Source organism: Oreochromis niloticus, unplaced genomic scaffold, assembly GCF_001858045.2.
Source record: "Oreochromis niloticus isolate F11D_XX unplaced genomic scaffold, O_niloticus_UMD_NMBU tig00002664_pilon, whole genome shotgun sequence".
Classification (NCBI taxonomy): Eukaryota; Metazoa; Chordata; class Actinopteri; order Cichliformes; family Cichlidae; genus Oreochromis; species Oreochromis niloticus.
Window position 1 is genome coordinate 1 of NW_020327696.1, and position 26,424 is coordinate 26,424.

Genomic DNA, 26,424 nt, shown 5'->3' on the forward strand with positions numbered 1-26,424 from the left:
GTGTCCTCTTCCTTTGCTGGCTCAGGCTGTTCCACTTTGTCTTTCATCCAGGACGACACTGCATTGCACATCATCATCCACTTGCAGCAGTTGCCATGCATTGCCTTCAAAGCAGTCATTTCCTTTTTTGTTTTCCGGTTGACTGAGCGGCCTCCCGATTCATCCTGTAAGTTTTTTAGTTTCTTCTCACATCTCTCTCCCTCTGTTCTAAGCACGACCTCCAGAGCTGTCCTTTCATCTGTCCCTTTGTGCTGTAAGTCAAAAATTTTGCTTACCTCTGCTTCCATGGCTCGGCACTCCTTGTCGGCTGCTTTAGACGTACCTGTACAGGCCATCCTTATGGCCTTTTTCAGCTCCTCTACCTGATCCTTCAATGCTTTGTACCGTCTCTGTCCGTTGGCCGAGCTGTCCGCCATGTTGTGATTTCCTGCAAGACAGCACGTACCTCTTCAAAATGGCTGCTGTCAGCTCCTCCCTGCCAGTCACCCTCCGGCACTTCCCTTTTCCGCCTCAGAGCTCGTCTCTCCGCTCTAACAGTCACTTCCCTTTTTAATTCTGCTTGGTGACACAGAGAACAGTGAACTCAGGCCTCACCACACAATATTATCTGCTCAGTCAACCCCTGAGCAACAACCCAGATCCCGTCCATGACATAAACCTGAACACGATCCCCACCAATAAACTTAATAACTTGTATTTTAGTGTCTTGCCTCTAGTTACATGTTTAACAATATTCACAAAACCTTTACAGCCCTCAAGGGACCCTGGTGTGCCTGTCAGGAAACAGAGCTGCTGCCTGTCACGCTTTAGTGAGCAAACAGGAACCACACCCTATCTCTCCAGGGACCAAGCATTTCTTCAGCAAATGTCATCTAATATCCACGACTGTCTAACAGTCAAACTAAACTGTATAAAGCAATAAAACAAACATGTATAAAGTAACCCCAAATGCATAGCCATTGTAACACAACATGAACATTCCTAAATGTCTTCTCCACTCCCCTCATCCGGAGAGGCCCATTGTACAGTGTCGACCTCCTCGCACAGGTCTACCATTGTACTAAACAATGCAAAGCTCGTGGTCAACCACCATGCTATTTGTGATTCTGTGATAGTGGTGGCGAATTCAATCTCAACTGGGTCATCCGGTGCGTCCGCTCTTTCTCCACGAAACACACGACTGGCTCTGAACTGGCCCTCTCCCAGGGGAGTAATTTGTATTCTGCAGTGCCCAAAAGTCAGCATGTCACTGCGTTAATGCGTGCGCTTTATGCAGTAAAATCGTATCGGTTGAAACACAAATCAGATTTGTGTATGCACACAGCAGCTATGTGGCACACCAAAGGCAAATACATAAAGTAAAAAGCAGGAAATGGGAAATGTCGCACAAACGTATAAGAGAAAATGTTTATCAGTTTACAGGTCTGCGGCCTCCTCACTATTCTCTTCCACTGGGCTGTCTTTGGTGGTACCCACTCAGTGGTACCTGCTCTCTCGCACAGATCAGCTATCATGGCAAACAATGCCAAGGTCCTGGCCAACCCTCGTCAACTCACTTCTCTAATATCTTCTGCAATGGAGAACTCATAAGGTTCTTCCACCGTTTCCCCTCGTATGACCCAAGTCACTGTAAGGCGATCTTCTCCCAATGGGACATTTCTATCCTACACGAACAAAAATGAGCATAATTCTATGTAACAGGGCAGTGACAATAGCGAGAGCAAAGAAACAAAGGGCCACAGAACCTTAGCAAATTATTTCAACTGTTTAACTGAGATTACCACAAATATCAACATTTCACCCCCAGTCAAAGCGAAATAAAGGTCATCTGTAAAATATGGGTAATACATAAGTATCAGAGGCATTACATTAGAGCTCACCAAAAACACCATATAGCCTTTTCACACAGCACTGTTTGTGTCTCTAAGATTCTCCCGATTCGTCACTATTTTGTTCCACTATGTGACGTAGGTTTCTACCAAACGTAAGCATTCATTCAATAACACAGGGAATTCCGCTTCAGTTAAGTACACAATTATACTATAGTCATAGTCTGCGTCCTCCGTTTCACAACAAACACGCACCTCCGTTTCCACCAACAGTGACTGCACATCCGGTACCGGAGTCAACTAAGGCTGAAGGTAAAGCCACTCATATCTCTACGATCGTCCATATAATGTATAGCTTCTATCAGTGATTTTATTGAAAGTGGAGTGATCCACATACAAAAGGAGAAGTGAGCTTAGCCGGTCCACTGGTACTGTATTTCAAAATCCCTAAATGCACTTGCACAGAAGTCCTGAAAGTCACGTTCAGCTTCAGCAGGATCGCTGTCCGGGCTACAGTATAATTCCAGGACCTTAAATATAATAATACTACAACGTATAAAGTAAATTAATTCTTGTTGTGGTCGCCTTATTACTGCAGTTACTAAAAAGCCGTAATGAGTATTAGAAAGCTCAGCGTGACAACGACAGGTGACGTTCGCAACGTTTCCAGTCCATGTATATTCTACTACACAAGAACCGTTATCAACATATGGACAAAATGAGACTACATTTATCCCGTCCACTCGAACAGGATATCTAAGTCCCTGAATGCAATTGCACAGAAGGCCGAAAAATCCCTTTCGGCGTCCGTGGGGTTCAAATTTCTATGCTGTCTACAGTATAATGCCAAGGCCCGAGAGATAACAACACTACTACATGCAAAATCAACTAAGGTTTCTTCTGATGGCCCTATTACTGTAGTTATTGAAAAACCGTAGCCAATACCTGAAACCACAAGGCGTCGTCGACAGGTTGCGACATAAAGATCCCCTGCTCTTGTATATATTAGTAAAGAATACCCCGAATCCGACATGTGTATGTACGGAGAGTTGTAATGAAATATTAAAACAATGTCAGTATAAACAATCAAGAAAACGCCAGTCGTAAGACTTTCAGCAAATATTATGTCGTTCAGGGACGTGTAAAGCAAAACACATCATAAATCATTCATCATATTTAACAACCGTAATGCCAACAAAGTAGAAATAAAAGCAAGTATTCCCTGAAAACACCAATACAAGTCTTCCTTAAGCCAGACTCTGCAGTCAGTCATTAGACACTCATTAGTAAACAGGAAATGTCACTCTAAATAAGTCACAGGCATCTCATTTACATAGACGCAGACACACTCTCAAATAACCAGCCTGCTGCAGTGCCGTGGCAGACAGAGCCTATATACAAACATAGAAATTATACCACAGAGACGTCTGATAAAGTAAATAATATTTACAAGGCCTGAAATTGCATAACCTACCGAATTTAGACAAAATTTTAACGTAACCCTCCAAGGGACAAACTCCCTGAGTTTTTTGTGATCAATTGTAACCAGTCTCGGCCCGGGCCGTGGCCAAATATCTAAGACCCTACACAATTTAAAAGCATCAATCAACTCAACCCGAAAAGCCCTGTTACGTGGACACTCCACATCCCAGGCTTCCCTGAAGTTTAAAGTTAAAAGTTAGACGCCCGAAACCCGGTTTCTACTGACCAAAAAAGTGCATAAACCGTTCCGAACGGCAAAGTGGTCCAACCACTAGTTATTCTGGAGTGCCCCAAGCTCCACAGTGACCAACTGACTATCCCTCATAGAGGACGGAGTCTAAGCGTCCCCGACTCCGGCAAGCGTTACCTCTGAGCGATGCACTTGTTAGACTCCCAGAGCCCCGTGTTATACAATTGAATTATTTTGAAGACACCCCAAAAATCACAAACCCACCATATCGGTGTCCAAGCCCGGCTTTATAATCAATTGAGACGTTAATGTCACAAACTTCACCAATTACCTGTCACACTAAATTCCTTTATCACTGTAATTACTTTAACTTATCTTAATTCACTTTTCTCTTAGTTATTTCTTCTTCACAACCATTTGTAACTTCTCTTAATCCTTTTTCTCTTATTTTCAGTACTTCTCCATATGCATATGATACCCAGAATGGCAACTTCTTAAATGATCATAACACAAACATTCACCAGTAATCTAATGAGTAGACATTAATTTAAACATCCAATTCGGCACACTTCGGAATAATTCAACAGGTAGTGCCTACCTTTTGAGATGGGCTGCCCGTTTGTCCACTCACTTCGATAACCGGATCCCGTCTATGCGACCCTCTTGGACGTCCACAATGCCAACACCGTCTCTCCCTTCCAACCGCGGCCAATGCACCAATTGTTAAGGGTTCAGAATTGGTGGAGAGTACAAAGGCAAGACCGTCCAAAAGATTTGGGTCGAAGTGATCTTTTATTGAAGTACACGCGCGGGAAGACAGTCACTGCATTCATCAGCAAGAGTCTTCACCAAAATTATACTTCAGACTGTTTTTATAGCATCAGGGTATTATGACGCCCCTTCTAGCGTTTACAAGCACATAATTTGCATGTACAGAACATTCATGTATTTTAAGCATAAAATGCAATATAGAGGTTCCTCTTTTTGGCATCTTCTTCCAAAAAAGGCAATGGACTCGGGCCTCTGTGGTCTCCAGGGGCTGGTCCTCTCCACGCGTCATCTGTTGTCAAGAAAGCTCCAGTGCAACATGTTTGCTCAATACCTTAAGGCCTATGCTTAAATCTGGTTCTAAGTTATATGTAATATATATATATGTGTTTTGTAAGCATGTGTGCAATCTTCCTTAAGCTCCCGGCTTCTTAACCAATGTGTCACCCAGACAGTCACGCTGAATGAAGCTTAAGACCTTTAATTACCTGGAAAAGCTTCAACTCCTTATGAGCACAGGACTGCAATGTGTGTATAAAACATAATAGTACTGAAGTGGTTATACTGCACCTGTAATAAGGGTTAATATGGTGTCGGTGTGTTAAATGATTACTATGGTGTCCGTGTATTAGCTGTCACCTGGCCAGCTTAAAGCTATACGAGATAATATTAATGCTGATTAGTATGCTATAAAATATATTGTAGCAGTAAAGCAATTTCCTCATTTCCACATGTCCTCTGTTTGATTATGGACCAGAGGAGACACACACACACACACACACACACACACACACACACACACACACACACACACACACTTAGCCGCTGCTCTGAGTTTGTTCCAGACTCAAACAAAAATAATCCATTTAAAGAATAAAAACATTGTTTTTCATCATAAGGTGAAGATGACCCTGTTGCCATGGTGAATTCCTGTTTTAATGGCTGCACCGATGTGTTGGGAGAAGTTGTTTCTAACTTTCCCATAATTCCTCCAACCCTGATTTGCTTCGTTTCTAAAAGCAGCAGCAGCAGCTTCAATGACAGGAGGGGGAATAATTATCTGTTTAGTTACAAACAACAACGTCTCTGATTTGATGCTGTTTCATTTTAATGCAGACAGAATATCAACAGCATCACAAAGGCTGCAGATAAAGTGTTTTCATGTCCCTGAGTGAGGAAAGTATTAGATGCTACAACACACACACACACTCCTGATCTCAGCTCATGTGTGGATGAAGCACAGCTGTGCACAGATTCACTTTCTTCTGCTCCACCCTCTCCACCACCACAGGACCAAAGAGCTAAACCACGCCCCCTCACCCCATCACTGCTAACCTCTTACAATAACACACTTATTGACTCAGGCTGTGGAAACTCTTTGCTCGTCACTCCTGCCTGGATTTTGCACTCAGCTCATAATCATCCATAGTTCATATTTTCTCATCCATATCTGTGGGCAGGTCTGGTCTGGAACAGGTGAGTGATCAGCAGGTGTGACCAGCCCACCTACTGACCAATCAGCTGTCATGAGGGTGTGTCAGAGCTGTGTGGGGAGAGCACAGCTGTTCACAGAGTCTTTGTTCCTCTGTTGAGCATCAGTGTTGATTATGGAAGCTCAGACACAACTTTACTCTCTGACTCTTCCTCCATCAGCTGCTCTGTGAGCAGTAATATAGGATCCTGTCTCTGACAGACAGATGATGACCTTTGATGACCTTTGATGACCTTTGTGCCTGTGAACTCTGTTTTTCTATTGAAGTTTACTCTGAGCGTGAAACAGCATGAAAACTCAAATTTAAACATTGATTTAATGAAACACGATTCTTCCTCACATTCTCCTCGTCTTCATATTGAACATCATTAATACTTCACACACACCAGCTTTGTCTCAAATGTCCAACATAATAAATCCCTGTGTGATGTGTGATAAGCTTTAACATCACTGTTACTGCTGTGGGCGGAGCTGAACTCTCAGAAGGAGACAAACTAGCGTAAAACTGCGAGTAGAAGAGAAACTGACTGAGACTGAATGAGATCCAAACATCTGGAGCTGATTTTACATTCATCTGTTTAAACTGTAACACACCTGGATCCCTGTGATTTTATTATTACGACCCTCACGTGTGATATGTGAGGAGTCCAGCACACACCTGCTTCCTGCTCTCTGCTGACATCGTGACCCTGAGCAGTCGTGTAACTGTGCAGAAGGTCGAGCAGCTGCTTCCTGCTGTGTCTGAGATTTATTCAGGAGGAAGAGAAGATGTGTTTGTCTCTTCTTCTCTGGAGCCAACCACAGTCCAGCTGCAGCCCTGATACGCTGCCTTCAGCTGCAGATACTGAGTGTGTGTGTAAACCTGCTGTGTGACTGTGTTTGTTGAGCCTGTAGTTTCAGACTGTTGTTAGTGTAACTGTGCTGCTGCCTTAACTGGGCTACATTACAGGACGTGGCCACGATCCTATAGGTCCAATGAAAACTCTGCAACACTAAATGTTTTTAAAGTGTCAGCCTCCTCTAGAGCAGTGCTGTCAAACATAAGGCCCGGGGACCAGAATCGGCCAAAGACTTCAGCCCATTGGACAGCTTTGGAAAATATGAAGCAGGGCATCAGTTTCTGTAACTTTAAATACATTAAATAAGTCTTACAGCGCCCTGCGACACACTGTTCCAAAAAATAGTAATGTCAAAGTATTTTACTGTGTATTTTACAGTTGTGTACTGTTTTTCCACAATATCATCAAATTTACATCAATAGTGATGTCATATGTGAAATGTAAAATAACATAAAATCACTGTAAATGTAATAAAACATAATCTCCTTTTTACCCAAATCTATTTTTCTGTACATATGCGTAGTTAGATTGTGAAAATACATTGCACTAGGGGTGAGGGCGTGGTCATGAAAACAATGTGACATGCCATTGGATGTTCGGACACATAACGACATGACCATAAACATCAGCCAATGAATTAAAACTGACAACCACAAGGTGGAAAGCGCGGTGGAAGAGAGAGATTGAAAGATCATCTACGCAGTGCTGCAAGGCAAGTATATCAAACTCAGCTCAGCAGAATTAACTTGGCATTGCTTGACCACTATGGCTCGTAGTTTACGGTAGAAGGCATGGCATCCCTAGCTATGAAGGAAAAGCACGTTGTCTGTCAGTTTAAGGTGCAGTTAGCGGCTGGTCTAGCTCTATACTAATTTGCTGGCTAGCACAGTTGTTTGTCGTTAATTTGTCAGCTGCCCGCTTTATGTGACCGTGTAAACACAGCAGTTGCTACGCGGACAGTTTCTACACCACTAATACGCGTTAGGCGGCCCGCAACGAAAGCTGCCACTGATGCATTTGTCTCAATGTGAAATGAAGTGTGCAACATAACAGCTAATAGGCGAGCTGTTCCACTCCAGGAACACACCTGCACTCCTGTAGAGAGCTCGTGTGCGCCTAGATGTGCTGCGTGATGAAGTGAGAGAAATAGGAAGTAGAAGTAGCCCACTGTGCTAGCTTTGCCCTGTAAAATGTAATGGACATGTAAAGGATAAGCCAAGTATTACCTTTATTTTGTGGAGAGGAAGTAGGCTAAAGCACCTGAGGCGAATTATTAGACTACATATAAACGTACATTGCATACATGCAGCATACAGTGTGTGAATGTGTGTGTGAATGACTGAATGTAGTGTAAAGCGCTTTGGGGTCCTCAGGGACTAAGTAAAGCGCAATACAATACAGGCCTTATTTTGTTTTTTTATTTTTTGTTTTTTTACCATTTACATGTATTTTGATTTTGGCAGGTTTCATGATTCATAAGGGGTTTTTTTCTGTCTCTGCAGATTAGTGGCGTGTGTTCTAAGATTTACCCAGTAAGTTGTAAAGGTGAGTATTGTGCTGCATTGAAGGATGTCAAAACATTACACCTGTCGCAGTTCTGGTGCTTCAATGAGAACCCTAAAAGGGTATGTTCAGCATCAAGGGCTCCATAAAAATGAGCCACATTATCAGTTTGTGTGTTGTATAGAAGGTTGCAAGTTTCAGTTCAGAAATTATGATTCTTTTAAAAGTCATGTTTACTGCCTTCATCAACGGTCATCTGCTGTGTCACAGTGTCCGACTTTGCAAGCACCCTTTATATGTGAACAACCTCAGTGTCAGAAACAGTTGATTGATCTGAAAGACCTATTCTGTCATCTAAAATTGCACATTTCAAGAAGAGAGGAAGTGCGTTGCTGTGAAAACTGTGAAAAAGCTTTTTCAGTGGTGTCGTCTTTCACAGCCCACTTATCTAGAAAGCACAAACACTCTACAGCTGTCCATGTCTGTGGTTCATACTGTTTCCCATCAGTTCCTAGTGAAGTTCAGTCCCCTGTTGCTGAAAGCCAGTTAGATGAAGGGTCACAGCATGATGTCCCTGAGGAGGAGGATGTACTAGACATTGCACAAATGAAAAGTTTGTACATGAAGAATTTGTGCATGTTTTACATGAAATTACAGGCAAAACACCTCATCCCTTCCTCTACAATACAGCTGATAATAGAAGAAATGAATACTCTTAATGGAATTTCTTTGTTATCAGACAAGTTTGCAGCCATGATATCCTTTCATGTTTTTCTCTTGCTGCGCTGTAGCAGTGTGGATATCAACAGCACATATATACACATATCATCCATAGAGATAATAATAAATATGTACAAGCATCCTCACACACAGAGGAACAGGCACAGAGACATACATACCATGTATACCACGATACTCACGTACACTTCCGATTTGGAATCACAGAAATCTCAACATATGCTGGTGGTTTCTGTACTCATAGAGGGGGTCTAGTGTACACAGTTCAATGTTGTTGCTGACTGGGAAGTTATCGCTGTATGGCTGATTCAGCGGATACAATAAACACACATCCCTAAAATTTGGTGTCACAAACAGTCTTCTGTGATCTTAAACAGTAAACAGATGTTACTCTTTGCTCCCCTAACTAGATGCATGGAAAAGCTTTGTTATGATTATATTGGCTTTGACCTGATTGGCTTTAAGCCCTGGTGCTCCAGTTTATTATACACATGTGAATATTATGATTAAAAGTCAATCTGAGAGAACTGATGTTGTTAAACTTCAAAATTTCCCACCCTTATAGTAGTAGCCAACTGCAGTATTGTTTAGGAGTCATTCCTTTATGTGTGCCTGCGTGATACGGCTCAGACTGAGTGGGTGAACAAAAGATAATGAAGACAAAAAATGGGAAAGAGAGCAGCGTCAAAAAGCTGGGCGGTGTTTGTGCAACCATGGAAGTCACACAAGGGTGATAGTGTTGTGGGAATTTGAGATATTAAAAGGCCAGTGAAAGGCAGAGGTGTGGTTAAGAATTTAAATAGGAAAGAAAAAAGAAGAAATAGAAGAAGAGCGATATCAAGAGGATGTCCGCTGGGTGCACCCCAGCTGCACCTGTAGAAGGATCAGAGTAGAGAGAGACCCTTCACTCATGACATGTGCATCTGATTTAATGACTGAATTCAGAAAATTAAACAAAAAGATGAAGGAAAAGAGAAAACCCAGAACCAGTGCAGAAATGCCTTTGTTTCTTATATTTAACCTATAGATAATACTTTATCACAGGCGGTCACTAGACAGCAAATCAACATGGGTGAAAGTGAGTCAGTTTGATGTAAACCGGGACATGACTTGCCAGGGAAATAATGAAAGAATCATTAAAGAAACAAGTAATCAGAAAAAATTGAATCAATGTTCCAGGTAAGGTAATCCTGATGGGGATAAATTAAATAGTTTCAGTCAATATATCAGTGCTAATCCAGCAGTTCTTAATTTAATACAGGGCAAAGACTACAATATTCCATCTTTAAAGATGCATTTCTGTACATTTTGTTTTTATTACATCAGTCTGCTGACACTTTGTCCAGACAAAAAAAAATAAAAAAGAGAACATGACTTCACCTTCCATATCCATATCTATTGGGGCGATCGTGGCTCAAGAGTTGGGAGTTCGTCTTGTAATCGGAAGGTTACAGGTTTGATCCCCGGCTCGGACAGTCTCGGTCGTTGTGTCCTTGGGCAAGACACTTCACCCGTTGCCTACTGGTGGTGGTCAGAGGGCCCGGTGGTGCGTGTGTGGAGATCTTACATGAGGTTACATGAAGTCAGAAGATCCTAAGTGAAACTTTTTTGTGGACTGACTGGTTCAGCTTAGAGGAGACTGGCTGACACCAGGCCTCATATTTGAGCTATTCTGATAGGTCAAAGAGGGTATACATTATTCCACATTGGCGGCCCATCTGTCAGCGAATCTCTGATCTCATCTCACCTGGCAATTTACTCAGAAGTAGCTCCATAAGTGACGCACATGTCAACTTAGTTTCACATTCTGTGCTAAGGGTGTTGAGCATGTGAATGAGAGACCTTATTCGCAAGGCAGTTATCTCAAATGCTTTAGTATCTCCCCATCGAATGTCTGGTGAATCCATCACATCAACAGTCATAAGAGCTAGTTTATGCCGTTGGTCATACCTCTTATTCAGAGCAGCCACTGTGTCAGAATAGGGGAATAGATGAGGTTCTTCTAGTTTTAGGCAATCCATCAGTCTGAATAGCTCTGTAGCATCTGGAGGCACAAAGTTACAAAGTTATTGGGAGCTATCTTCAGTGTGGTAAACTCACAAAGCCTGGTATTGTCAGTGTAGGACCCCTGCATGTATGTTCGTGAGCTACTGGGACAGTGTGTGATTGCACAGGAGCTCCTAAGGCTTCTGAGAATGAGAAGTGTTAAAATCTCCCAATTCTTTTAATCTTTGGGCTGAAGGAAGGACAATACTCGGTGTATAAATGCTCAATCAACAATTCTTTATTTCCATACAATTCAACACTTATGAGCACAAGCCATCCGGATGGGGAGAGATGCATGAAGAGGGTCACAGCAAATCTCAAAATGGTGACGGGTTACTCAGCCTTTTATAGCCTCTAGTGGCCCCCACCTAGTCGTAAAAGCCTAAACATTCACATGTTTTCTCTCTTACGGCGCCTAAGTTATGACCTCGGCTCCCTGTCTTTCTGCTCTCTGTAAAGGTGGGGGTATGGAATGTGGTCGTCTCTTCTATTATCGGCACAAGGCCTTCTGCACCCAACATTCTCTTCATGATTCAGCAGTATGAAATGTCAAGAAACAGTGTAACACATTCAACAGTGTCGAGTAATACAGGTCAATCAAATAGATCTAATGATTTTCACACTCTTTTAGGTCAGAAATATAATGCAAACTAAAACTACATACTGATCACACACTCTATACTAAGGGGTATAATATGATCTACAGCAGTATCATAATTCAACTACTTTGATTACATATATAAGGTAACATATGATAACAGAATAATCTCACAGAAGGATGCTGAAGAATCTGTGGTGGACAAACACATTATGTGTGTTACATTTTTATTTGACTTCTTTTTTTTTTTTTTTTTAGCAATTCTATACCCAGGTCAAAACTAAATAAAAAAAGTACACTGTAAGTAAGTTATATTAAATATAAATGTATTTGTTCTTTGGTTAGTTATGTAACTACTTGGAAGGATGGATCTCGCGGAACAAATACACTTCCAACCTATTTTATGAGTGTGTTGTTTATTTTATACATGATGCATGTATCTGGTATGTTTATAAATGTCAGGAAATCAAAAGCAAAGGGAGACTACACGAGGGCACATGCTTGAACAAGTATGGTTCATTCATCATAATTATTTATTAATCAGAAAACATAAACAGTAGCCCGATATCAGAACTGTAACATGATATTGAATAGAAGCTGCCAACTTAGCTCTGCAGAGTAGACAATCATAATGAAGCAGCTCATTTTAATTTGTAGATTCAAGCTGCTCCTTGCATTTTGTCCACTGGATGCCACAAAAGAGGACTGTGTTAGAAAGCTTTGAGTAACAAACCCTTTTTAAAATACGAGCTTCAATGCTTCATAAAGCTTTATTTGGCCGTCGCTGGTTTCTGTCATGTGATTTAAAACAATGACAAAAAAATAAAACAGGAAGGGCGAACCATAAGTACATGACAGTACAAGTACAGACACATGAAGGAACTTATCACAGGAGGATGAGACGGGAAACAGTGAAGGAATAAAATAAAGCAACATCAACAGTAACTGGAAATAAACCCTCCAGACTGAAACACTGAGGAATAACACGAAGATGAAATAGAAACAATCAGCAAACTAATAATCACATAGAAAATATTTAATAATAAACACAAAGTCCAGAAACTCAAAGAGCCAGGACCGTGACAGTTTCAGCCTGCTGTATTTCCTGTGCTTGTTTCCACGGTGACTGGGGTGACCAGCTGTTGGAGAGCATGTTTGTCCCTCTGATTTCCAAAAGTGAACATGTGTCAGCAGAAACCTGTAGCTCACAAACACGTCTGCATTTATCTGTATGAAAGCCAAAGAAGAGGCCACGCCCACAAACACTGTGACAGAAGAGCCTAAAAACAGATGTTAGCCCACATCTGTGCTCAGACACAGCTGGGAGAATGACGTGTGGATAATAAAGTTTAATTGGCTGTCACATGATTCAAGCAGAAAAGCTTTTGAAACATTTTCTTTTTCTCTCAGAGTCTTCTTTCTTCTTCCATCTCCAGCCAAGAGCTTCCCCATACGGCTGCACTCTCCACCTCACACTGACTCCACCCACTCCTTTCTTCTTCAGCTGCTCCTTCACCTGTCAGACAGCAGCCACAATGTCTTTTCTTTTCATTCAAAATCAGGAAATTGATATACATATAAACGGTGTGAGTGTAAAGGTGGACTGTGGGAACTTGCCCTTGTCAGCAGTTCTGCTTTCACAGCAGAGTCATTCAGATCCACAGGAGGGTCCTCCACATGTACTGTGAGCTTCACTACCTGCCTCTTTACTGCAGACACAGAAACAGAAGCTAAATGAAGCCACCATCATATTTATACATTTAAGCACAGAATGACACTCCTAGCTGATTTAAACCATCACTGCTACTGCTGTGATTGCAGGGAGCAGCGAATGCTCTAGGTGGGACTGCAGAGCATGTTTAGCCCTCATTCTCCATATCACACAGGTCCAGACAATGTCCCACATTTTCATGTGATCTCGTTTAGAGAAATGAACAAGTCTCTCGCACAAAACGAGGCTGACAAAAAGACGAGCTCCTTTTTAGAATGCATTCTTAAAAACTTTGTTAAAATTAATTGCAGTGTGTCTGACTGTTGTGTAGATGTGTTTTTAAGCTTCCTCTTATCCTTAACATTGTCTCACACAAACATGGTCTTTGTCCCACACTAACTTTTGGAGGTGTGTTTGGGGTTCTTATCATTTGGAATACTGCCCTGTGGCCCAGTTTCTGAAGGGAGGGGATCATGATCTGCTTCATCTTTCTGGGACAGTGGCGCGGCTGTCCCTCTGTTGGTCTTCCTTGGTCTCTTGTGTTCTGGGGGCCTCTGGATGTCTGGAGTTTTGATCTCCTCCATACCTGCTTCATGCCCTGGAGGACGGGGCGGTGGCCCCCCACACCCTCTAGCAGATCATTACATGAAGGAACCTTTTAAAAACAAGCGCGTTCATGCTCACAGGTGTACACACAGGTGATCACACACAAACTACACCCTTTTTGGCTCTTACCTCAAAGCACACTGTGCGCTGTCGATCTTACGTGCTGCACAATAATGTCTAACATTTAGTATTTACTGTCATATTCCCATAGATCATTGTGATGTTGTTTATTACTCTCGTTTTCTTCTGCTTGCTTTCTCTTTCTTTCTCAACAGGTGATCCAGATGATCGATATATGTATTTTTTTGTCTGCTTATTTTGTTGGTTTTTGGTTTTTTGCCCTTTTTCCCCGTCCCTCTTCCCCGCTGTTTTTCTTTCCCTCTTTCTTTCTCCCCTTTCTTTCCCCCAGTTAAGTCTGTCCCGTATTCAGCAAGTGAAAATAAAATAAACAATAAAAGGTGAATCAAATGGACCATTACGGCAAGGCTGGGATGGTCAATTTGGTAAAGTAAATCCGTTGGGCATCTTTCTTCGCCTTTAGACAATAATTCTGATGGCAAAAGAACCAAACGGGACAGGTTAAAAAAAAAATAAATAAAAAAAAAAATAAAAAAAAAATGATCTGCTTCATCTACTTCAGTATGTCACACTACATATTGGCATTGGTGGTGTGAAGGGGAGAAATATTTTCCTGCTATTATTTGCTGCTATTTTATAATCATCATTACCATTTCATGTTAATAGGGATGTTGCTTTCATAGATGCATTCAGATGTTCCAATATATTGGTATTATATTAGTCTTTATTACAGGTTCAGTTATAATCAGTTGAATCTATAATTTAAAGGTTTTTGAATGTTTTTATATTCTTACACATAGTCTTCAGTGGGGGAGAAGCTGACTGCAGGCTGACAGGAAATGCGTCTGCAGAGCATGTTTTTGCAGAAGTGAAACCGAAAGCAGAGCGAGTGCAAGCCAAAGAGCCAAAGAGTTTATTATGCATTTATCTTTGATTTAAGCTTTTAGTAGAGGCTTTTGATCAAAACATTAATTCAGTAGAGTACACATATATAGTCTTGGTTCGGACATGCACGTGGCCACCCACGCACTTGGTTGGAGGGATCACTGATAGGGGAAAGTTCAAGTTGCTTAAGTTGAGGTCAACTAAGGTTCAGAAAGCAGATGCAAACTCTGCACGTACAGACAGACAAATAGTGAGAGGTCATGACACGTACGCAGTACACAGCATGCACGCGCCCCTGCACGTGCACACACACACAGATATAAACTCTTACCTACTAAATGAGTTTTAGACTGCAAAGTTGTGCCTGTATGAGTGACATTTTCTACAGGAAGTGCACCTGATGTTCCAGGGAGATAAGCGACAGCGAAGGCGGGCTAACAGGAAGCATCAGCCGTCGACACGAAGATGATGTTCTATGTTAAAAGTCATTGTGGTTTTGGTGTGACGTAAATCTGCCTAGTAACAGAAAAGGGGGTTGTACAATTCTTAACCCCATAAAACAGTTGTCTGAATATGAGAAAGACAGTTCAACACTGATTGGGTTGTTGAACTCACACATGTGTTCATTAAAATCCTGTCTAATTGCACACCGGACCGGATCTGTGGTTATTTATGGATTCCTCTCTCAACATTGAACCCTAACATTTGGGGGCTCGTTCCGGTGAGAGAGGGGAATGGTGTAGACGGAGAGATCCGGGGTCTGTGGTGATTAGATGGGCAGATAGGAGTCAGTGGTCTGAAGTGAGAGACGAGCCGGCTTAAACAAAGGTAAGGCACATACCTGTTGAATTTTCCAAAATGTGCTAGATTGGACATGTCAAATTAAAGTCTACTCACTGAAAATTACTGGTGAATGTCTGTTTTTTAATTTTGGCGAAATTTTGATGAAGTTTACCGGTTGAAGTAATGATAAGGAAGTATAAGTGACAGTACTGAGTAATGAGAATAAAGGAATGAAAAGAGAATTAAAGCAGTTGGACTGCTAAGTGAACTCTTAGAATGATAGGGAATTTGGTAATTTTGTGGGTTAGAGTCCCGTTGGTCATCTGGTCTACGTGTGATGGTCATTTTTGTGGGTTAGAGTCCCCTATGTCCACAACGGGAGACCTGCCTCAATCCTAATCCTGTTCTGGGCTTAGATTGTTGTTTCAAATTATTCTAAATTTTTCTAGAACGACAGCGGCGTCTGTTAAGAAGCGCATTTTCTCGGAGGCAACGCTCCCTCCTGGGTAAAGACGTTTATCCTTGACCTACCCTGAAGAGTAGGGATAGTACGGTACGACAAACCGGGGAGGACTGGGGAATCTCCAAAATTGCTAGGAGTTAGAGTCTCCTATCTGTGCTTTTTTGGCTATCGGTAAATTAGGTTAGGGCTAGAAAATTTGGACGGAGCAGTTAGAGTCTGGTCCGGTGAATTGAGCGTAAAAAACCTGGGGTTTGTCCGTTAAAGTCGGTTATGGTAAATTTATCGAAATTTGTAGGAGCTAAGAGGCCAAAAAAATCTGTGCAGTTGTAATTAATAAGACGTCTGTGTATATAAAATATGAGATCTATGAGTAAGATCAGTCTCTGTGTCAGTAATGCACAGCCGGATGTGCACTGATGGTGTGTGTAAATGCAAATGAGCAGTAGCGACGCGCAGAGAGGGTGGTTTCAATTTCGAGAGGACTGAGAGCTTTTTGCTAAATGCCTGTATATAAGAGGTTGGTTTTGCTTATTATGAGAGTGTAAATACAGTGTGAATATATTAGTGTGGATGTATAGAAAATGATTAGAAAATGACTGAATTTTGATAGATGTATAGTTCGTGAGCCATAAATGTTGGTGTGGTTTATTTTTCAGTTATGTGTGTGTGGGGAGAAGCTGCGAGACGATGAGAGGTTTCAGTTTTCTTTTTCTTTTTCTTTTGACTTGCTCTTTCTGATCATGGAAGGCATGTCCAAAATACTCGTATGAAAGCGTATTTTGTGTGATTTTAACTGTGTGAATGCTGTCAGTATTTGATTTGAGTGACTGGGTGATTTGTCTGAGTAAGTGAAAAGGGGAAGTTTGAGAGAGAGAAAGGCAGTGCGTGTGAGACGATTTATGGCGTCTGAAAGAGGTTAGAGCATTTAAAAGGTGTGTATGGAATAAAGGAGTGTGAAATATATTTCTTGTGTGATGAAAAGTAGGATGTGCTAAAGTTTGAAAGTGTTTTTAATTCAAGAAACAAAAAACAAAGGAGTTAGATTAGTTTGAGGAACAGGAAATATTGCTCTGTGTACCGGGGCTGCAGCGACAGGAAATAGTGAACAGGAACTGTGCATGCCCATATATGGGAACTGAGTGTGTACAGAAAGAACACAGAGAGACAGACGAGGCCCATGGAGCAAATGAAGCCTTTAAGAAAAATGAATATATTACTAATTGTATGCTTTAAGTGTGTCAATACAGGTGGACTCTCTCAACATTGGAACCTTGAGTTCAGCAGCAGAAAAGTAGATTAAAAGAATTGGGAGAATAAGCCAGTTTTTGGCTCGAAATTGTGCGGCTGGATCTCTCACTTTGTCCCTGAAGCGGAGAAGAAGTTCAAAGGACAGTTAATCGCCTGATGAAGACCGACAGAACATCGTGAACTTGAATACAGCAGGCAAACGACAGTGCCACTGATCCAGTAACACTGATGACGACTGACGACCAGCAGCAGCATGTAAGAGTAATGCAACATGTACTGTGAAAATACAGGCTGGGCAGTTGAACAGTGGGATAAAGAATTGTGGAAGAGCACTGGACATTGAGTGATATTTTGCCATGCTGGGACTTAATCTGAAAGAAAGACTGTAAAGAAACAGAGAAGAAGACAGCAGCTGAGTTGAGACTGTGTTTGCTGGAGCTTTGAAGCACGAACAGGACATTGTGCAGAGAGGACCAGTGAGAGATGAAGCTGGACGAGTTTGACTCTGAGAATATAGGATATAATTGGATTGAAAATTGAAACCTGAACTCATGACTGTTTAGGGATGTCCACCACAGCATAACAGAGAGGTAAACATTAGAAAAGGTAAGAATAATGAAAGAAAATAATTGTCATTACCTTAATGAATTGAAAACACACATACACAAGTTGTTACATGTGAGATTACGGTATTTTTGAAATGAATCAGAAGTGAGATAGTTTGAATCTAAACCTCAGTGAAAACAATGAAGAAGCAGTTTACACTCAATTAACATAAAATGCAAGGAAGAACACGCTTACATGCATGGCATAATTGGTATTTCTGACTAGAGACAGAGAAATGGGTCATTTAAGCACTTGTGGTAATAATGAAAATGTCTTAGTTTTGTTATTTTCAGGGGTAAAGCAGAACCGTACCAACTCTCCACAGCAGCAGTCGGAAGAAAGTTAGAAGTTAACATCACTGGATAAGTTAAGGCAAGTTTCTGGTTGAATTGTTCACAGAATCATGTGTCCATGAACCTGGAAAACAGGCCCTAGCTCCTGGCTGAAGACTAGGAGTGCTTTATTTAAGGTGGGAAATCAAAACAGAGGGTTAGTAATTCGGGGAAAAAGAAAACTGACTGCTTAACTGGAGAATTGGAAAGGTGTCTGACAGACTGCGAAGCCATAGATGCAAAATACCACACACAAACAGAAAATGTATTAACCGTACAAAGACAAGCTCATGAAGCTTGTCTAATCAAAGCTTAATGCATAGAGACATTGATTAAAACCTGGCTAAGAACACAAGCATATGCAATGAAGATCAGTTTGCTGCTTGTATGAGTGAGAGAATGGTGTGAATGGTTAATAGAATAGATGGAAAGATTTAAAATAGATGGAAAAAACAAAAGAAAAGTGTCTATAAGAGTGACTCAGGAGTGCTCTCGTACTGAGTGATCAAAATCAGTGATTAGTATAGAAAGAAAATGAAAATAATTCAATAATGTGATAAGGTTTAAACATGTATTCCTCTTGTTAAGTTGGCTGTTGAGCTGTGGGTTTATGCAAATTAGCTGGAGCAGAGACACTTCCTGTGTGCGTGTGTGTCGGAGGCTTTCAGTTCAGTTCAAGAGAGAGCAGTGGCTGTTGAAGAGTATTTGGAGAAATATACTGGTAAAGTATCAGGATATTTGATTACGGTGGTCAGGTCTGTTCAGAGGGGCAGATTTGGACAGGAAATTTATAATTTAAGGATGATATGTGGTTGAAATTGGTTTTTATCTTGTGCTGAATGAACACATGGTAAAGTGAGGAAGGGAGACATTGTGCAAACGGTCTTTGATCTTTTGACGAGGTTTTCGGTGTGTTGAACGGGTGAAATTTAAGATTGTTTCAGATTTTTGAGGCTGTTGTTTTATTTCCAGAGAGGGTGTTTGATTAGACATGGATATGTCTGAGAGGGGCCCCAAAAATTTTTGTAGTAGTAAGTGCACTCAGGAAAAAACCTGTCAGGTGATTTTGTTTTGTACTTTGATGAGCTAATAATCAGCTCTCTTTTTCATTTTTGTTCTAAGCAGGCCTGGAGGAGAGTGAACGGACGGCGTTGACAAAATTACCAAGTACGAAAATCAGGTGGGCTTTACAGAATTATAATTGATTACAATCAGAGACTGATTGGCGGCAAGTCTCTGTCTAAAAAATGATTGCAGCGTGTCAATCCAGTCAAAAGTATACTGAACTATTTTCCTAAAAAGGAAAATGAAATAAAACAAATGATTGAGCTCATTTTGCTGATGTGGAGCATCTGATGACGTGCGCAGAAGGCTGCAGTATCAGCAAAAAATATCATGTGTGAATGCATGTGAGTGAATGCGAGTGATGGGACCAAGGGGGGAAATAAATGAAAGGATAAGTGGGAGGCTTAATTCTGGGGGTGCTGATGTTGGGATATTGATGGATGTTTGGAGAAAATTTCTTTTTACTGGGGTTATATTATGGGATTACATTATATTGTTGGGAGAATGCAAAATGCTAAAAGGGAAACAGTGTTTGATGAGATTAAAGTTACCATTAACTGAGGTAACTCATGATTAATAACTGTTCTGTTTAAGTTTATTTTTGTCATGACACAGATTGGATCATACAGGGGAGTTGAATATGAAATGTAAAGTACAGGTTTTGTTTCCAGGAAGTTCCAAGGATCCAGACTTTGCATGGAGCAACGATTTTGAGAGATTTGTCAGGATGATTAAATTGATTTTATTCCTTAAACACAGGTTTTAGGTCTGGAGCAAAATACCGGAGAGGTGGATGGCTGAAGTGTTCTGAGAAATGATATGATATGACTAACCTTTTTCCTTTTAATTTCCTAAGCTTGGGTGGAGCATTTCGAGTTTTTTGCCACATGAGATGTGTCAAAAAAGAGAGGGGTTTAAGATTTAATTTGTTTAATTTGAAATGGGTTTTAGTATGATTTTATAACGATTGGGGTTGTTTGATAATTTAGATATGGTAATACTGAGGCAGAGATTGTTAATTCTAAAGAAAGGAGTAAAATGAACTGAATTCTGTTTAGAAGATAAATTGCTGGTGTTAATAAGAAGTTGTACACCAAACTTAGAGGGGAACCGTGGGAATAAAGGATATGCTTTGGGGAAAATAGTGAACATTTGATGAGTAGAAAATGTGGGATTTCTTTTTGATTTTTAGGATAAGTTGTAACAGTGACATAATGTTAGAATGTTGTTATAATCTAGGCTTTAGAAACAGATAGTAAATAGATTTATTTTTAGGGTAGAGGAGAGTTTTTTATGAGGATGTTAAAAGTGTTATGGACTCAAATGAATAATATTGGAGATTATATATGTAGAAATGATTTTTTCTTACACATTGCAATCGTGCTCATTAACAGAGTTGATGTTCGGTCCAGTTAAGGTCATAAGCTTCGATGAGCGTTATGTCTCAGTCGATATATTGTAGGGGACTTGGAGCAACAGAAGGATAAACAGCATTCACGCTTACAAACACATATGGTTTAAACATAGGTGAGGCCTAGGGCCGGAAATTCCTTTAGCTTTTAACTGAATTTGAGTTGGCCCAATAACAAATGACAGAAAGAGGAACTGAATAGGAGTTTGGTTGTAACTAAACTGGGTGACATGTAAAATATTGGGATAACACATGCAGCTCTAAATTAGTCCTATTATATAAAAAGCAGTTACAGAATAACAAATACTTGGTGAAGCAAAACAGAAGCAAAGGGAGAAAGCTTATATATGTTGGTTAAGTCTGATAAAGTATAAGTTAGAATGTACCATTACAATAAGAGCAGCAAAATGAAATAAAATGATATATTAAAACAGGGTTACACACAGGAAATGTGAGTTCTAAAATACAGTTAGAGTTCAGCTTTTAATAGGTGACTTTAGATGAGAGGTAGGCCCTTGCAGCAGTGACAGTTTGTGTACAGGATGTGGGTGATCAGATAAGGAACAACAGGAAACATATGACAGCAGTGCTGTAAGACTGTTAAAATGCTGTAGATTGAGATGAGTGATGTTTAAGATTATATAGGAACAAAAGTCAGAAAGTCAGAAGATAATTAGGTTTATGGTTTTGATTAAAGACTCCCCAACATAATAGGTTGAACCAAGTTTGAATAAAGAGAACAATTGATGGACATAAGTGAGGGGAAGAGTATAGTAGGGAGAAGGTTCTTATCCATTACAGTTAAGGTGGATCTAGTCTTAGACTAGGATCCACTCCGTGAATTATTAGTTTTGGTCATGCTTTTCATTGTTTTGGTGACCTCTGGATGTTATCCAGAGGTCAAAAGGGGAAGTGTGAAGGGGAGAAATATTTTCCTGCTATTATTTGCTGCTATTTTATAATCATCATTACCATTTCATGTTAATAGGGATGTTGCTTTCATAGATGCATTCAGATGTTCCAATATATTGGTATTATATTAGTCTTTATTACAGGTTCAGTTATAATCAGTTGAATCTATAATTTAAAGGTTTTTGAATGTTTTTATATTCTTACACATAGTCTTCAGTGGGGGAGAAGCTGACTGCAGGCTGACAGGAAATGCGTCTGCAGAGCATGTTTTTGCAGAAGTGAAACCGAAAGCAGAGCGAGTGCAAGCCAAAGAGCCAAAGAGTTTATTATGCATTTATCTTTGATTTAAGCTTTTAGTAGAGGCTTTTGATCAAAACATTAATTCAGTAGAGTACACATATATAGTCTTGGTTCGGACATGCACGTGGCCACCCACGCACTTGGTTGGAGGGATCACTGATAGGGGAAAGTTCAAGTTGCTTAAGTTGAGGTCAACTAAGGTTCAGAAAGCAGATGCAAACTCTGCACGTACAGACAGACAAATAGTGAGAGGTCATGACACGTACGCAGTACACAGCATGCACGCGCCCCTGCACGTGCACACACACACAGATATAAACTCTTACCTACTAAATGAGTTTTAGACTGCAAAGTTGTGCCTGTATGAGTGACATTTTCTACAGGAAGTGCACCTGATGTTCCAGGGAGATAAGCGACAGCGAAGGCGGGCTAACAGGAAGCATCAGCCGTCGACACGAAGATGATGTTCTATGTTAAAAGTCATTGTGGTTTTGGTGTGACGTAAATCTGCCTAGTAACAGAAAAGGGGGTTGTACAATTCTTAACCCCATAAAACAGTTGTCTGAATATGAGAAAGACAGTTCAACACTGATTGGGTTGTTGAACTCACACATGTGTTCATTAAAATCCTGTCTAATTGCACACCGGACCGGATCTGTGGTTATTTATGGATTCCTCTCTCAACATTGAACCCTAACAGTGGTTACCTCGATTAACTGTAGCTCCCCAGTGCCACCAGCACTCCCACCGCCATGCTTGACTGTAGACACGCTTATCTTTTTTCCTCACCTGGTTGCTGCCACACATTCTTGACACCATCTGAACCAAATAAGTTTATTTTGATCTCATCAGACCACAGCTAATCCATGTCCTTAATCTGCTTGTCTGCAGCAAACTGTTTGTGGGCTTTGTTTTGCATTATCTTCACACGAAGCTTCCTTCTGGGATAACAGCCAAGTGATGCAGTGTGTGGCGTATGGTCTGAGCACCAAGAGGCTGACCCCCCACGCATTCATACATCTATTTTCAAAAGACAAACTCTGGATATGACACTGAGCAATTGCACTCAACTTCTTTGGTCGACCGTGGCAAGGTTTGTTCTGAGTGGAACCTGCCCTGTTAAACTGTTGTATGGTGTTGACCACTGTGCTGCAGCTCAGTTTCAAAGTGTTTGCAAAATTCTTTCAGCCTAGGCCATCTTTATGTAGAGGAACAATTCTTTTTTTCAGACCCTCAGAGAATTTTTTGCCATACTTCCAGTGACCAGTATGAGAGAGTATGAGAGCAATAACACCAAATTCAACACACCTGCTCCCCATTTGCACCTTGGCCCTGTAGCATTAACAGGTCACATGACACCAGGAAAGGAAAATGGCCAATTGGGCACAATTTGGACATTTTCACCTTGGGTTATACTGACTACGGTGGGTTTTAATTATCGATTTTCTGATAACAATCGATTCTAGTTTTAATAACGTGATATCGATTCATTAAAATCCAGAATTGATTTTTAAATATTAAATTATTTTGCCCAAAATGCTAGAATCTCAGGTTAAACCTCACAAAATTTCAACAACCACCACATTGCTAAAAACGTAAATGAGAGCAGGTACACGGATTCTGCATGAAGACGTAAACACAGTGAGGACCTGACGCATCAGAATCAGTGAGTGTCGGCTTTCTTACGCGACAGGACATACACGGACATGCACTTTTCACTTAAAGTTATGAAGATGTAATTGAGTGGCATCGCCACAAGAGGGGATGCTCCTCATACCTGTATCCATACCCTCAGGGGAAATAGTTGAGTTCAGCCGAGGTCAACTGTGGAACACCTCATGGGACAGAAGCAACAATATTGGGGGAACAAACTGCAACAAATGCACTGAGGGAAACAGGAATGGAACAAGATGGTGGACACCAAAGCACTGAACTGGACAACGACATTGGAGAGGAGGAATACGAGAGGGTACAGAAATCAGGGGTCACTAAAGTGCCTTTCAGAGTCGACGAAGGGGAAGTTGGACTGCCGCTTTTAGAAAGGGCACAGTATGCACCTAACGTGACCCCACCGACTAATGAATCAGTTTTAAGGAGGTCTCCTGGAGAACGACGGCCTGCTACACATTTCACATATGACACCCTTGGCCAGCCCTCTCTGTGTGCATCCATCAGTCAGTTGTGCTGAAGTGCACGAGTCACCAAACACAGCATTCTGCACCATGCCACCATAGTCCTTGTTACCTTACTTTCCCCCAGTGCCATATCACATTCCACCATCTCACTGTGCACACCCCGGCGCCTTCCCTGTATATTATAACTCCCCAATCTATACATGTTAGTAGGCAAGGAATGTGGGGATGTTCACATTAGTAAATTTTTTGTAAAACATTTGTTGATGTAAAAGGCATTATTTCATTGTGGTATTGCACTTTTCACTTAAAGTTGTGAAGATGTAATTTCGTGGCATAGCCACAAGGGGGAGGGAGCTATGGGTGTGATAAGCCGTGGCAATGCTCCTGTAGCTCAGACAAGGAAAGGCCTGCAGACCGAACGCAGCTCATGTCTCCTGTCTCTGCTTTTCTGTTTAAAAACAGGATCCATAGAAGGCCTGTAACATATGCTTTAAGTGCATTTCATCTACTATTTGTTATCTTAAATATACATCACCATGGAAAAGTCTTTTTTGTTTGTTTGTTAAGCCACCTAATTCTGACCTGCAAATCACTCAAGCATAAAATAACTTGATCTCGAACTCTCTGAGGGTTTACCTTATATATACTATATTTCCATTTTGGGCGATTTATTAAGTCAAGTCTGCAGCTGTTTCCCATTTCTCTCCAGAAAACGCAGAAATCACAGGTGGCTCAAGACTTTTGCACAACACCGTGTGTAAAATTGCTTGTGATCCATAAAGGAAAGACAGTGAAAGCTCACCAGGTGTAGGGAGGCTGTAGCAGACAAATGGTAATCTTGTTTCACAGGACAAAGTCTTCCATTCTCCTGAACGAGTCAGAGCTGCACAGATCTTACTCATACCCCTAAACGGGTTCATCCCACTGGCCCAGTTTGAGAATGAGTACTTTGTGCCATCAGACCAGTAAATGTGTGGCTCTCTGTGCAGGCCAATCCACACCCTTTTACTCTGAGCCTTTTCATGGACTTGTTGGTTCTCTCCGGGGTTCTTGACAGTGGCCAGGTCCAAGAAGTTCTCCCTGCAGTACCTTCGAGCATCGGACCAACTCATTTCTTTATCCACCAAATCAAACTCAGGGTTCATCTGAGATCCTGAAAGTTAAAACGTAGAAACGTGTTGTCTTGTTGCATGCTCAATCATCGAGATAAGGAAATCCAATAAGTTGATTGTATTCATCTGGATGTTTTCAGTGAGAGAAACGATTCATCATCATCCAAAAGTCTTCTTCAGTCTCAGCTGACTGCAGGTTTCCTTAACCTTTTAAAAAGTACTTTTATGCAATGACTGAAACTAGCCCACCGAATGAAATGGTCTTTGATTGCTGGTCAATGGTCATGACAGTTTGCATATTAATGATCATAAACTGACCTCACAGCCATTGTTTATGCATTGTATAAGTTTTTCCATTGGGAAACCCGCAGTCAGCTGATGATGATGATGATGATGATGATGATGATGATGATGATGATGATGATGATGATGAAACGTTTCCCCCACTGAAAACGCAACGTCTAGTTGAACATAATCCATTTTTGGAATGGAAATTTTTCTTTGGAATAATGCAGTGAAATCAAAGTTTAAAGTTTAAAAGTTTAAAATCAAATGTAAGTTTTTTTGTACCTCTGTAGCAAATAAACTGGAGCTTCTCTCTGCACTGAAAATCCCACCATTTTCCTTTTAAAGAGGACACACAGAACTGAAGCCCAGAGTAAAAATCTGGTTCATATTCAGAAGTGTCCCAGTTCCTGTAGTCAGCTCCACTCCCTGTGAGCCCATCTGACCACCTCCACCTGATCTGACTGTACAGACCGATCCAGAGCTCAGAGCTGTGAGCGGCAGATGAAACTGTGCTGTTCAGCTGCTTCATTTCTTCAGTGTTCTCGATGGAGGCCAGGTCTGTTTGACTCTGTTGGCAGTAGCTCTGAGCTTCAGTCCAAGTCTTTGCATCATCAACATACAGGGAGTGCAGAATTATTAGGCAAATGAGTATTTTGTCCACATCATCCTCTTCATGAATGTTGTCTTACTCCAAGCTGTATAGGCTCGAAAGCCTACTACCAATTAAGCATATTAGGTGATGTGCATCTCTGTAATGAGAAGGGGTGTGGTCTAATGACATCAACACCCTATATCAGGTGTGCATAATTATTAGGCAACTTCCTTTCCTTTGGCAAAATGGGTCAAAAGAAGGACTTGACAGGCTCAGAAAAGTCAAAAATAGTGAGATATCTTGCAGAGGGATGCAGCAGTCTTAAAATTGCAAAGCTTCTGAAGCGTGATCATCGAACAATCAAGCGTTTCATTCAAAATAGTCAACAGGGTCGCAAGAAGCGTGTGGAAAA

At 41.1% G+C, this 26,424-nt stretch overlaps 1 protein-coding gene across 1 annotated transcript; it reads right to left on the reverse strand.

The window, feature by feature from the left end:
- Positions 1-12,025: 12,025 nt before the first annotated feature.
- Positions 12,026-25,777, reverse strand: LOC109194336 (L-selectin-like). Its single transcript, XM_019356576.2, has 4 exons — positions 25,703-25,777; positions 24,823-25,173; positions 13,103-13,194; positions 12,026-13,001 (listed from the first exon to the last, which is right to left on the reverse strand). The coding sequence occupies exons 2-4, from the start codon at positions 25,163-25,165 to the stop codon at positions 12,855-12,857; spliced, it is 582 nt and encodes a 193-aa protein (XP_019212121.1). The 5' UTR covers positions 25,166-25,173; positions 25,703-25,777; the 3' UTR covers positions 12,026-12,854.
- Positions 25,778-26,424: the final 647 nt, after the last annotated feature.